The 14,565-nt window shown below is 44.1% G+C and overlaps 1 protein-coding gene across 4 annotated transcripts in view; it reads left to right on the top strand.

Moving 5' to 3' along the window:
• The window catches only part of LOC144497122 (complement C4-like), a 469,428-nt gene that overhangs the window by 218,936 nt on the left and 235,927 nt on the right, over positions 1-14,565 (top strand). For 3 of the 4 annotated variants that reach the window (XM_078217917.1, XM_078217918.1, XM_078217914.1), the window contains exons 13-14: positions 1,237-1,443; positions 7,303-7,452. In XM_078217917.1, the coding sequence (XP_078074043.1) occupies positions 1,237-1,443; positions 7,303-7,452 (357 nt within the window). The remainder of the gene's footprint in view (positions 1-1,236; positions 1,444-7,302; positions 7,453-14,565) is intronic. The other variant, XM_078217916.1, reaches the window with a different exon arrangement.

Below are 14,565 nucleotides of genomic sequence, written 5' to 3'. Positions count from 1 at the left end.
GTTATCTGGGATTGCAACGGGATCTTGATCAATTGGGCCAGTGGGCTGACTAACGGCAGAAGGAGTTTAAATTAGATAAATGCGAGGTGAGGCATTTTGGTAGATCGAATCAGGGCAGGACTTACTCAGTTAATGGTAGGGCGTTGGAGAGAGTTATACAACAAAAAGCTCCTTGAAAGTGGAGTCACAGGTGCACAGAGTGGTGAAGAAGGCATTTGGCATGCTTGGTTTCATTGATCAGAACATTGAATACAGGAGTTGGGATGTCTTGTTGAAGTTGGTAAGGCCACACTTGGAATAATGTGTACAGTTCTGGTCACCCTATTATAGAAAATATATTATTAAACTAGAAAGAGTGCAGAAAAGATTTACTAGGATGTTACCAGGACTTGATGGTTTGAGTTATAAAGAGAGGCTGGATAGACTGAGACTTCTTTTTCTGGAGCGTTGGAGGCTTAGGGCTGATCTTATAGAGGACTATAAAATAATGAGGGGCATAGATCAGCTAGATAGTCAATATCTTTTCCCAAATGTAGGGGAGTCTAAAACAGAGGGCATAGGTTTAAGGTGAGAGGGGAGAGGTACAAAAGGGTCCAGAGGGGCATTTTTTTCACACAGAAGTGGTGAGTGTCTGGAACAAGCTGCCAGAGGTAGTAGTAGAGGTGGGTACAATTTTGTCTTTTAAAAAGCGTTTGAACAATTACATGGGTAAGATGGGCATAAAGGGATATGGTCCAAACGCAGGCAATTTGGACTAGCTTAGGGGTTAAAAAAAAGGGCGGGCATGGATAAGTTGGGCCGAAGGGTCTGTTTCCATGTTGTAGACCCCGATGACTCTATGACTTTCCTTGTCTTCCTTGTTCAAGTCAAATGATGACCATGGAACCATTGTCAATAGTTGTAAAAATGCATCTGGTTCACTAATATCCTACAGGGAAGGGAATTTGCCATCCTTACCTGATTTGGTTTACATGTAACTTCAGACCAACAGCAATATTGTTGACACTGAAATGACCCAACAAGCCACTCGGTCCATGGTTGGTTAGGGATGATCAACAAATGCTGGCCCAGCCAGTGATGCCTACACCCCATGAATGAAGAAGAAATGTTCACTTTCATTTTGTTGGATCATGAGATGGTTGAAGTATATCACATTGTTATCGTGCTTCAATGCAGAATATCAGACTGAAATTGCAATAAGCCCGAGTCAAGGGTCTACTCACTCACTCGTGACAGTTTTCTCCACAGCTCATAAACAAAGGTCGGGTGATTGCCTCAGATCGGATACACAAGGCCGATCCAACGAAGCTCCGCCTTCAGGTGACCCTTGACATGGTCCCCACAGTTCGCCTGCTCGCCTACTATTACACCCAGGCAGGAGAAAGAAAGGAAATTGTGGCGAACTCAGTTTGGATTGATGTGAAGGATGAGTGCGAAGGCCAGGTGAGCAAATACCAATAATTTTTCATTTGGCTTCATGGTGGAAAGTTTTATTTTTATTCATCTGGCAGTTCCATTCGATTTCTCTACCCTATTCCCACTTTATTTACGATTTACATAGATGATTTGGTGTTGGGGACCAAGTGTAGTGTGTCAAAATTCACAGATGACACTAAGATGAGTGGCAGAGCAAAGTGTGCAGAGGATGCTGAAAGTCTGCAAAGGGATATAGATAGTCTGGGTGAGTGGGCGAGGGTCTGGCAGATGCAGTACAATGTTGGTAAATGTGAGGTCATCCATTTTGGTAGGAATAATAGCTAAATGGATTATTATTTAAATGGTAAAAAATTGCAGCATGCTGCTGTGCAGAGGGACCTGGGTGTCTTTGTGCAGGAATCTCAAGGAGTTGGTTTGCAGGTGCAGCAGGTAATTAAGAAGGCAAATGGAATTTTGTCCTTCATTGCCAGAGGGATGAGTTTAAAAACAGCGAGGTTATGTTGCAGCTGTATAAGGTGCTGGTGAGGCCACACCTGGAGTACTGTGTACAGTTTTGGTCTCCTTACTTGAGAAAGGATATACTGGCACTGGAGGGGGTGCAGAAGAGATTGACGAGGTTGATTCCGGAGTTGAGAGGGTTGGCTTATGAGGAGAGACTGAGTAGACTGGGGCTATACTCATTGGAATTCAGAAGAATGAGGGGAGATCTTATAGAAGCATGTAAGATTATGAAGGGAATAGATAAGATAGAAGCAGGGAAGTTGTTTCCACTGGCGGGTGAAACTAGAACGAGGGGGCATGGCCTCAAAATAAGGGGAAGCAGATTTAGGACTGAGTTGAGGAGGAACTCCTTCACGCAAAGGGTTGTGAATCTGTGGAATTCCCTGCCCAGTGAAGCAGTTGAGGCTACCTCATTGAATGTTTTAAGGCAAGAATAGATACATTTTTGAACAGTAAAGGAATTAAGACTTATGGTGAGCGGGTGGGTAAGTGGAGCTGAGTCCACAAAAAGATCAGCCATGATCTTATTGAATGGCGGAGCAGGCCCGAGGGATCAGATGGCCGACTCCTGCTCCTAGTTCTTATGTTCTTATGAAACATTCTGGGTGCCATCCACTCTTCCTCAGCACAAACCCATCACCTTCACGTTAGCATTTTACAGCGTTCCAGGCATCATAGATTATAGGGCTGACATCTGAGCATTTGTGATGTGGAGATGCTGGCGTTGGACATTTCTGCAGTTCCTGCATTCATCTCAGACTTGCAGCATCTGCAACACTTTGCTATTCTTTTCCTCTGGATGCTGGAATTTGACCAAGAACAAAGGAGCGTGGAAAAAATCAGCAAGAATGCCAGCATCCATCAGCTGAAAAAAAAGAGTTAAATTTCAGATTCCATAGCCTGTGTCAGAACTGAAGTGAAGGGGAATGTAGAAACTGCAATAATAAATAGCAACTTTAAGAAAAAAAGACAGATGGCTGTGTGTTAGAGGGGGCAGGGGTGTTTGCACTGAAGCAATACATAGAACATAGAACAGTACAGCACAGAACAGGCCCTTCGGCCCATGTTGTTGTGCCGAGCTTTGTCTGAAACCCAGATCAAGCTATTTCCTCCCTATCATCCCGAAGTACTCCATGTGCCTATCCAATAGCTTCTTAAATGTTCCTAAAGTTTCTGACTCCATTATCACTGCAGGCAGTCCATTCCACACCCCAACCACTCTCTGAGTAAAAAACCTACCTCGGACATCCTTCCTATATCTCTCACCATGAACCCTATAGTTATGCCCTCCAGTTACCACTCCATTCACCCGAGGAAATAGTCTTTGAACGTTCACTCTATCTATCCCCCTCATCATCTTATAAACCTCTATCAAGTCTCCTCTCAACCTCCTCCGCTCCAAAGGGAAAAGCCCAAGTTCCCTCAACCTTTCCTCATAAGACCTACCCTCCAAACCAGGCAGCATCCTGGTAAATCTCCTTTGCACTCTTTCCAGTGTCTCCACATCCTTCTTATAGTGAGGTGACCAGAACTGCACACAATATTCCAAATGTGGTCTCACCAAGGTCCTGTACAGTTGCAGCATAACCCCACGGCTCTTAAACTCAAACCCCCTGTTAATGAACGTCAACACACTATAGGCCTTCTTCACGGCTCTATCCACTTGAGTGGCAACCTTCAGAGATCTATGGATATGAACCCCAAGATCTCTCTGTTCCTCCACATTCTTCAGAACCCTACCTTTGACCCTGTAATCCACATTTAAATTTGTCCTACCAAAATGAATCACCTCGCATTTGTCAGGGTTAAACTCCATTTGCCATTTTTCAGCCCAGCTCTGCATCTTATCTATATCTCTTTTCAGTCTACAACAGCCCTCCACCTCATCCACTACTCCACCAATCTCGGCGTCATCAGCAAATTTACTGATCCACCCTTCAGCCCCCTCCTCCAAGTCATTTATAAAAATGACAAATAGCAGAGGACCAAGCACTGATCCCTGTGGCACTCCGCTGGTAACCGGTTTCCAGTCCGAAAATTTTCCATCCACCACCACCCTCTGTCTTCTGTTAGATAGCCAGTTACCTATCCAATCGGCCAAACTTCCCTCTATCCCACACATCCTTACTTTCTTCATAAGCCGACCATGGGGGACTTTATCAAACGCCTTACTAAAATCCATGTATATGACATCAACTGCACTACCTTCATCTACATACTTAGTTACCTCCTCAAAAAATTCTATCGAATTTGTGAGGCAAGACTTGCCCTTCACAAATCCGTGCTGACTATCCCGGATTAAGCTGCATCTTTCTAAATGGTCGTAAATCCTATCCCTGAGGACCTTTTCCATCAACTTACCGACCACCGAAGTAAGACTAACCGGCCTATAATTACCAGGGTCATTTCTATTCCCTTTCTTAAACAGAGGAACCACATTCGCCACTCTCCAGTGCTCTAGCACCACCCCCGTGGACAGTGAGGACGCAAAGATCAATGCCAAAGCCTCTGCTATCTCATCCCTTGCCTCCCAAAGACTCCTAGGATATATTTCATCAGGCCCAGGGGACTTATCAACTTTCAGTTTATTCAAAATTGCTAGTACATCTTCCCTCCGAACATCTACTTTCTCCAGCCTATCAGCCTGTGACACCTTCTCTTCCTCAAAAACATGGCCCCTCTCCTTGGTGAACACCGAAGAAAAGTATTCATTCATCACCTCTCCTATCTCTTCTGACTCCATGCACAAATTCCCACTGCCATCCTTGACCGGCCCCAACCTCACCCTGGTCATTCTTTTATTCCTCACATAAGAGTAAAAAGCCTTGGGGTTTTCCTTGATCCGACCCGCCAAGAACTTCTCATGCCCCCTCCTAGCTCTCCTAAGCCCCTTTTTCAGCTCATTTCTTGCTAACTTGTAACCCTCCATCGAGCCAACTGAACCTTGTTTTCTCAACCTTACATACGCTTCCTTCTTCCTCTTGACAAGACATTCCACCTCTTTTGTGAACCATGGTTCCCTCACTCGGCCATTTCCTCTCTGCCTGGCAGGGACATACCTATCAAGGACACGCAGTATTTGTTCCTTGAAAAAGTTCCACTTTTCATTAGTGCCTTTCCCTGACAATTTTTGTTCCCATCCTATGCTTCCTAATTCCCGCCTGATTGCATCATAATTACCTCTCCCCCAATTGTAAACTATGCCCTGCCGCATGGCCCTCTCCCTCTCCATTGCAATAACAAAAGACACCGAATTGTGGTCACTATCTCCAAAGTGCTCTCCCACAACCAAATCTAACACTTAGCCCGGTTCATTTCCCATTATCAAATCCAATGTGGCCCCACCTCTTGTCGGCTTATCCACATATTGTGTCAGGAACCCCTCCTGCACACACTGCACAAAAACTGCCCCATACGAACTATTCGACCTATAAAGGCTCAAGAGGAGTACATGTGGGCAATATTTAAAATATGACAAAAAAAGGAGGAATGTCACAATCTAAAGATGCTGAACTCAATGTTGAGGGCTGAGGGCTACAACGTGCTCAATTGGAAGATGAGATGCTGCTCCTCTAACTTGCACCAGAAAGACGGGAACATTAAGAAAATGTTCACTCATTGTTTTTCCTACTTTTGAATGAAGAGATTTGCTGGTGCATTTGGTAAAACTTATTTTGATTTTACAGCAACTGGCAGAACTCAGCAGGGTAGATCATAACTTTGGGAATTGGCGAATGATGCTTCTACCTGCAATATCTATCCAGGATCACGGCAGTTAGTATGCTGTTTCAACTTGAATTCCTGATGCTACATTTGGTTCTGTGTGATTGCTTACTTCAAAAATGTGTTAGCGTGCTGTCACGGTGACAGTTATCTCCTCTGTGTAAAATCCCCTTTCATCTGTCACTACATTTTGAATTGGTGACTTGCCCATGCTCCTGCCTAATAGGTGCTATACACCAAATGGGCTGTGAGTTCTGTGACACCAACGAAGGGCCAAAAAGCAGGTCCAGAGCATCCATTCAGCAATGACGGGACCAGCTTGACAATTGTATTGCTGTGGCTACCTGTGGACACTCCGCCCTTTCAGAATACCAGTAGCACTGAAGCCCGGGCAGCCCACTGTGAGTGAAAGCAAAATACTGCAGATGCTGGAACCTGAAACAAAAAGAGAAAATGCTGGAAAATCTCAGCAGGTTTGAGACAGAACAGAGCCAATGTTTCAAGTCTGGCTTACCCTTCAGCAGAGCCCACTGTGAGTTCCTCACGTCCTTCTGGTAGATTTGAGGCACCGAGAGTATTTCAACTGAAAGGCGCACTCAGACACGTAAACAAAACAAATATACCAAAATTAGAGGATTGGTGACATTAATCCCCGTGGGACTGAGGGAATAACTCTTTAGGAGGGCCAGAGTGAGTTCCTTTCCCATCCTCTTGAGGCTATGGAGCCTTTTCCCCTGATAGTTGCCTGGCTCAGTGGAAAGATACACTTTCACTGAATTGACTAGAAACACAGCAGGGTTTATTAATAAGAACAATTGTAAGCAGCCTCATGGTTTTAGTTAGCCCCCTACATGTCTCCTGCATTAGGATGGGTTCCACATCCTGGGGTGTTTAATCACTCTGAGTTCCAGTTTGTCCCCAAAGATGGGAGAGCCTTTAAGAGAGAATCACCACAAATCACTGTCTAGAAAAATATTCTCATTGATTAGATGGATATGCCACATTAAGTTGTCCCTTAGTGTCCAAAGATGTGCAGGTTAGGTGGATTAACCATGGTAAATGAGTGAGGTTATGGGGATAGGACATTGATGGGAGGGGAGGTTATCTGACCCAGCTGCTCCTTTCTGTCGTTTATTCTTCACACAAACCTCCACTTAACTTTGATCTTATAACTCTATCAATAAAATATGGCTTTCCTGAACCCCTTCTTCGAGTACCAAATTCCAAATTAGCTGCTTCTAGAGTTTCTCTTGAATTCGGCATATGCTTGATTTGCGACTATCTATTTTTCATGGATTGGTTTTATGGAGTCTTGTCCATAATTGCAAATGTGGACACGAACCATGTGAAATCCTTTCAGAATCGTCAATAATTTCATCAGGTTATCTGCACAATTTCGCTGTTTTGGAGGAGGCACTCATTTTTAAAAAATTAAATGTTAACTGGCATTCCATTCTGACTATATTTGCACCTTCTTCGCTGCCTTTATATCCTTACAAGATACAGATTTATAAAATGCAAAATGGAACAAAAGAATAAGTTTGCAACAGCTGTCACAGTTTAATCTCTTTTTCATTCCCATAGTGATTGTCTTTCTGGTAATTATGTATCTTGGTAACTGTCTTCTGATACCTTCTACAGATTGAGATAAAGGAAGAAAATAAATCATATGGACCTGGTGGTGTGTATGATTTGCAATTCAGCACCAACGATGCAGCGAATGTCTCTTTTGTAGCTGTTGATGCAGCAATGTACATTCTGAACAACAAGAACAAGCTCACATCTAGGAAGGTAGTTTCTTCTCGCCTTTAGTCACTATACATTTTCTTTTGTCAATTTCTAATACGAAGGAAAGCCATTATAACCAAGGTGATAGGAGATTTGGTAATTCATGGCACAAATAGGGCTTTCTGCCACAGACGGGTCCAGAGGAGGTTCACAAGAATGATCCCTGGAATGAAGAGCTTGTTGTATGAGGAATGGTTGAGGACTCTGGGTCTGTACTCGTTGGAGTTTGGAAGGATGAAGGGGGATCTTCTTGAAACTTACAGGATACTGCGAGGCCTGGTTAGAATGGATGTAAAGAGGATGTTTCCACTAGTAGGAAATACAAGAACCAGAGGGCACAACCTCAGGCTAAAGGGACGATCCTTTAAAACAGAGATGAAGAGGAATTTCTTCAGCTAGGAAGTGGTGAATCTGTGGAACTCTTTGCCACAGAAGGCTGTGGAGGCCAAGTCACTGAGTGTCTTTAAGACAGAGGTAAATAAGTTCTTGATTAATAAGGGGATCAGGGGTTATGGGGAAAAGGCAGGAGAATGGGGATGAGAAAAATATCAGCGATGATTGAATGGCGGAGCAGACTCAATGGGCCGAATTCTGCTCCTATGTCTTATGGTCTTATGGTAGCAGGGTCACTTAAATCAATCAGGAGATGCAGAACACTCAGCGGAAAGGTGGGGAGATCGTGGTATCACTGAACTAGTATTTTAGAAAGGTTATGAAGAAGGAATTTCGTAAGCACACCTCAAATGTCGAGATTTCCCAGTACCAGCAGCCAGTGAGGTATAGTAGGAATACACAGTTGAATCTGTGGCTGGAAAAATGGTGCTGATAGGATGGCTTTAAATTCCTAGGCAATTGGGATGATAATGAGTGGCTGGGATTAATACCATAAGCAATAATATCTGATTGGTTTAAGTTGCATACAATAAAGTTACTGTTCCAAATGTACATATGACCTGGTGCTAAACTGGTGATAACGGAAATCTGGTTCAATAAGAAAAGGGCTGGGTACTGAATATTCTTGAATGCATAGTCAGCAGGAAAGTTAGAGGGACGAAGAAAGCTGGATCAGTAACAGTAATGATTTAATGAGGAGCAAGTCTTAGAGCAAGAGGATGACAATAGGGTTCAACGTAGAATGTATTTGGTTGAGCTAACAAACACCAGAAATACAATTGCATTACTGGGTGTATTCTCTATGCTATCATCTAGTGGGGAAAATTTCATGATGCAACAGCCAAAGGAATGGAAATTTACATCATAAAGAAACAAATGTTTCTTTCAATGGGTCTGTCAATCAATTGAAGCCTGATTAGGGCCTCAATAGGTGTGAACAATTAGGAATTTTAGACTGGTCTGTGAGTCATCCTAGCGCACCTCAGCTCTACATAAGGCTTGTTTTAACAAGTGCACGACCAGTGAGCCTGTGCACGTCAGTGGGAGAGAGACTGCAGCCAGAGTGAGTTTCAGCCAGAGTGAGGGCATTGGGAATTTGGAGCTGAGTGGGTAACTATTGATAACTGTTTCTCTTTTTTTCCTCTTTAAAAATCAGGAGTCTAGTTTAAATTGCAATAAGCAACTGACCCAGTTAGCAAAGTGGCAGTTATCTGTTAAGGACAAAAACAAAAGTTAGAAAAGGGAATAAGTAAAGTGATAGGCAGAGAAACCAAGGACAAAGTTCAAGCAGGGCAACAGAGAAAAATATTGGGAGCAAGGTGAACAATGTTAAAAAGACAAGCTTAAAGGCTCTGTGCCTTAATGCGTGGAGCATTTGCAATAAAGTGGATGAACTAATCACAGATAGGTGTAAACGGGTGTGATATAATTAGGATTACGGAGACATAGGTAAGAGAAGGGATGGGAATTTAAAACAGGAATTTAGGGAGCTAGGGTGGAAGCTGAGAGCCAGGACAAACCATGTTGTCATCTCTGGTTTGTTGCCGATGCCACGTGCTAGCGAGTTGAGGGACAGGGAGAGAGTGCAGATAAACACGTGGCTGCAGGAATGGTGTAGGAGGGAGGGTTTCAGTTACATGGATAATTCGAGCACATTCTGGGGAAGGTGGGACCTGTACAAACAGGACGGTTTGCACCTGAACCAGAGGGGCACCAATATCCTGGGAGGAAAATTTGCTACGGCTCTTCGAGGGGGTTTAAACTAATTTGTCAGGGGGATGGGAAAACGAGCTGCAGTCCAGAAGCCAGTGTTGAGTGTAGTGAGCTACTGAGGAGGGTATCAAGGTCGCAGGAGTGTACCGGCTGAAGTGTGTCTACTTGAATGCAAGGAGCATCCGGAATAAGGTAGGTGAACTTGGAGCGTGGATTGGTACTTTGGACTACGATGTTGTGGCCATTACGGAGACATGGTTAGAACAAGGACAGGATTGGTTGTTGGAAGTTCCGGGGTATAGATGTTTCAGTAAGAGTAGGAAAGGTGGAGGAGTAGCATTGTCAATCAAGGATAGTTTAATGGCTGCAGAAAGGCAGTTCGAAGGGGATCTGCCTACTGAGGTAATATGGGCTGAAGTTAGAAATAGGAAAGGAGCAGTCACGTTGTTAGGAGTTTTCTATAGGCCCTCAAATAGTAATAGAGATGTGGAGGAAGAAATTGCAAAGCAGATTATGGATAGGTGTGGAGGTCACAGGGTAGTTGTCATGGGTGACTTTAATTTTCCAAATATTGATTGGAACCTTTATAGGTCGAATAGTTCGCATGGGGCAGTTTTTGTACAGTGTGTGCAGGAGGGTTTCCTGACACAAAATGTGGATAGGCCGACAAGAGATGGGGCTACATTGGATTTGGTACTGGGTAATGAACCGGGCCAAGTGTTAGATTTGTCTGTGGGAGAGCACTTTGGAGATAGTGACCACAATTCGGTGTCTTTCACTGTTGCAATGGAGAGGGATAGGGCCATACGGCAGGGCAAGGTTTATAATTGGGGGAAGGGTAATTATGATGCAATTAGGCAAGAATTAGGGAGCATAAGATGGGAACAGAAACTGTCAGGGAAAGGCACAAATGAAAAGTGGAGCTTGTTCAAGGAACAAATACTGCATGTCCTTGATAGGTATGTCCCTATCAGGCAGGGAGGAAATGGCCGAGTGAGGGAACCATGGTTCACAAAAGAGGTTGAGTGTCTTGTCACGAGGAAAAAGGAAGCGTATCTAAGGATGAGAAAACAAGGTTCAGTTGGGTCGCTTGAGGGTTACAAGGTAGCAAGGAATGAGCTAAAAAAAGAGCTTAGGAGAGCTCGGAGGGGGCATGAGAAGTCCTTGGTGGGTCGGATCAAGGAAAACCCCAAGGCTTTTTACTCTTATGTGAAAAATAAAAGAATGACCAGGGTGAGGTTAGGGCCGGTCAAGGACAGTAGTGGGAATTTGTGCATGGAGTCAGAAGAGATAGGAGACGCGATGAATGAATACTTTTCTTCAGTGTTCACCAAGGAGAGGGGTCATGTTTTTGAGGATGAGAGTGTGATATAGGCTAATAGGCTGGAGGAGGTAGATATTCTGAGGGAAGATGTATTAGCAATTTTGAAAAACCTGAGGGTCGATAAGTCCCCTGGGCCAGATGGGATATATCCTAGGATTCTTTGGGAGGCAAGGGATGAGATTGCAGAGCCTTTGGATTTGATCTTTGGGTCCTCACTGTCCACGGGGATAGTCATGATGTGGAGATGTCGGCGTTGGACTGGAGTAAACACAGTCAGGAGTCTAACAACACCAGGTTAAAGTCCAACAGTTTTATTTGGTAGCAAACACCACTAGCTTTCGGAGCACTGCTCCTTCGTCAGGTGAGTCACGGATAGTGCCAGAGGACTGGAGAGTGGCGAATGTTGTTCCTCTGTTCAAGAAAGGAAATAGGAATGACCCTGGTAATGTAATGGAAAAGGTCCTGAGGGATAGGATTTATGACCATTTGGAAAGATGCAGCTTAATCCGGGATAGTCAATACGGATTCGTGAAGGGTAAGTCTTGCTTCACAAATTTGATTGAATTCTCTGAGGAGGTAACTAAGTGTGTAGATGAAGGTAGAACAGTTCATGTCGTATACATGGATTTTAGTAAGGCGTTTGATAAGGTTCCCCATGGTCGGCTCATGAAGAAAGTAAGGAGGTGTGGGATGGAGGGAAATTTGGCCGATTGGATAAGTAACTGGCTATCTCATGGAAAGAAGTTTAACAACACCAGGTTAAAGTCCAACAGGTTTATTTGGTAGCAAAAGCCACACAAGCTTTCGAGGCTCTGAGCCCCTTCTTCAGGTGAAGAAGGGGCTCAGAGCCTCGAAAGCTTGTGTGGCTTTTGCTACCAAATAAACCTGTTGGACTTTAACCTGGTGTTGTTAAACTTCTTACTGTGTTTACCCCAGTCCAACGCCGGCATCTCCACATCGTATCTCATGGAAGACAGAGGGAGGTGGTGGATGTAAAATTTTCAGACTGGAGACCAGTTAGCAGCAGTGTACCACAGGGATCAGTGCTGGGTCCTCTGCTATTTGTGATTTTTATCAATGACTTGGAGGAGGGGGCTGAAGGGTGGGTCAGTAAATTTGCTGATGACACCAAGATTGGTGGAGTAGTGGATGAGATGGAGGGCTGTTGTAGGCTGCAAAGAGACATTGATAGGGTGCAGAGCTTGGCCGAAAAATGGCAGATGGAGTTTAACCCTGATAAGTGCGAGGTGATTCATTTTGGTAGGACAAATTTTAATGCGGATTACAAGGTCAACGGCAGGGTTCCTGAGGAATGTGGAGGAACAGAGAGAGATCTTGGGGTTCATATCCAAAGATCTCTGAAGGTTGCCACTCAAGTGGATAGAGCCGTGAAGAAGGCCTATAGTGTGTTGGCGTTTATTAACAGGGGGTTTGTGTTTAAGAGCCGTGGGGTTATGCTGCAACTACAGGATCTTGGTGAGACCACATTTGGAATATTGTGTGCAGTTCTGGTCACCTCACTATAAGAAGGATGTGGAAGCATTGGAAAGAGTGCAAAGGAGATTTACCAGGATTCTGCCTGGTTTGGAGGGTATGTCTTCTGGGGAAAGATTGAGGGAACTGGGGCTTTTCTCTTTAGAGCGGAAGAGGATGAGAGGTGACTTAATAGAGGTTTATAAGATGATGAGGGGGATAGATAGAGTGGACGTTCAGAGACTATTTCCTCGGGTGGATGTAGCTGTTACTAGGGGGCATAACCATAAGGTTCATGGTGGGAGATATAGGAAGGATGTCCGAGATAGGTTCTTTACTCAGAAAGTGGTTGGGGTGTGGAATGGACTGCCTGCTGTGATAGTGGAGTCAGACATTTTAGGAACTTTCAAGCGGTTATTGGATAGGCACATGGAGAACACCAGAATGATAGGGAGTGGGATAGCTTGATCTTGGTTTTGGACAAAGCACGGCACAACATCGAGGGCCGAAGGGCCTGTATTGTGCTGTGCTGTTCTATGTTCTATGGCTGCAGGGTGACCAGGGGTGGGAATTAAATGTCCCAGGGTATTCAATATTTAGGAAGGACAGGCGTAAAGGAAAAGATGGTGGAGTGGCACTGCTGGTTAAAGAGGAAATTAATACAATAGTGAGAAAGGATATTAGCTCTGACAACGTGGAGTCTGTATGGGTAGAGTTGAGAAATACCAAGGGGCAAAAAACATTCGTGGGTGTCATATATAGACCCCCAAACTGCAGTAGTGATATTGGGAATGGCATTAAGCATGAAATTAGAGATGCATTTGACAAGTGAATATCGATGATCATGGGTGATTTTAATCTGCACATAGATTGGGCAAATCAAATTAGCCACAATGTTGTAGAGGAGGAATTCCTGGAGTGCATACGGGATGGTTTTCCTGACCAGTATGTGGAGGAACCAACTAGAGAGCAGGCCATCTTAGACTGGGTACTGCATAATAGAAGGGAATCATTGCCAATCTAGCTGTATGAGATCCCTTGGGGATGAGCATTATATGTAACATTATAGAATTTTTTTATCAAGATAGAGATAGAGTCAAGATTTTTTTATATCAAGATAGAGATAGGGACATTTTTATCAAGATCAAGATACGGTCATGCAAAAGCATTGGCCAGCAGGATTAAGGAAAATCCCAAGGCTTTTTATACAGGAGAGTGTTGGCCCACTCACGGACAAGGGAGGGAATCTATGCGTGGAGCCAGAGGAAATGGGCGAGGTATTAAATGAGTACTTTGCGTCAGTATTCACCAAAGAGAAGAACTTGGTGGATGATGAGTCTGGGAAAGGATGTGTACATAGTTTGAGTCATGTTGAGGTCAAAAAGGATGAGGTATTGTGGTTTTTGAGAAACATTAAGGTAGACAAGTCCCCAGGGCCTGATGGGATATGCCCAAGAATACTGAGAGAGGCATGGCAGGAAATTGCTGGGGCCTTGAGAGAAATCTTTGTATCCTCACTGGCTGCAGGGGAGGTCCCAGAGGATTGGAGAATAGCCAATGTTGTTCCTTTGTTTAAGAAGGGTAGCAAGAATAATCCAGGTAATTACAGGCCGTTGAGCTTTACATCAGTGGTAGGGAAATTATTGGAGAGGATTCTTCGAGACAGGATTTATTCCCACTTGGAAATAAGTGTATAAGTGAGAGGCAACATGGTTTTGTGAAAGGGAGGTCGTGTCTCACGAACTTGATTGAGTTTTTCGAGGAAGTGACGAAGATGATTGATGAGGGTAGGGAAGTGGATGTTGTCTACATGGACTTCAGTAAGGTCTTTGACAAGGTCCCTCATGGCAGACTGGTACAGAAGGTGAAGTCATATGGGATCAGCGGTGAGCTGACAAGGTAGATACAAAACTGGCTCAGTCAAAGAAGACAGAGGGTAGCAGTGGAAGGGTGTGTTTCTGAATGGCGTTCCTCAGAGATCAGTGCTGGGACCGTTGCTATTTGTAATAATATAAATGATTTGGAGGAAAATGTAACTGGATTGATTAGTAAGTTTGTGGACAACACAAAGGTTGGTGGATTTGCGGATAGCGATGAGGACCATCAGAGGATACAGCAGGATATAGATCAGTTGGAGACTTGGGTGGAGAGATGGCAGGTGGAGTTTAATCTGAACAAATGTGAGGTAATGCATTTTGGAAGGTCTAATACAG

This window comes from Mustelus asterias, chromosome 8 (assembly GCF_964213995.1).
Source record: "Mustelus asterias chromosome 8, sMusAst1.hap1.1, whole genome shotgun sequence".
Classification (NCBI taxonomy): domain Eukaryota; kingdom Metazoa; phylum Chordata; class Chondrichthyes; order Carcharhiniformes; family Triakidae; genus Mustelus; species Mustelus asterias.
Note: the sequence above shows the minus strand (reverse complement) of the source record. Positions and strands in the feature narration are given on the sequence as shown.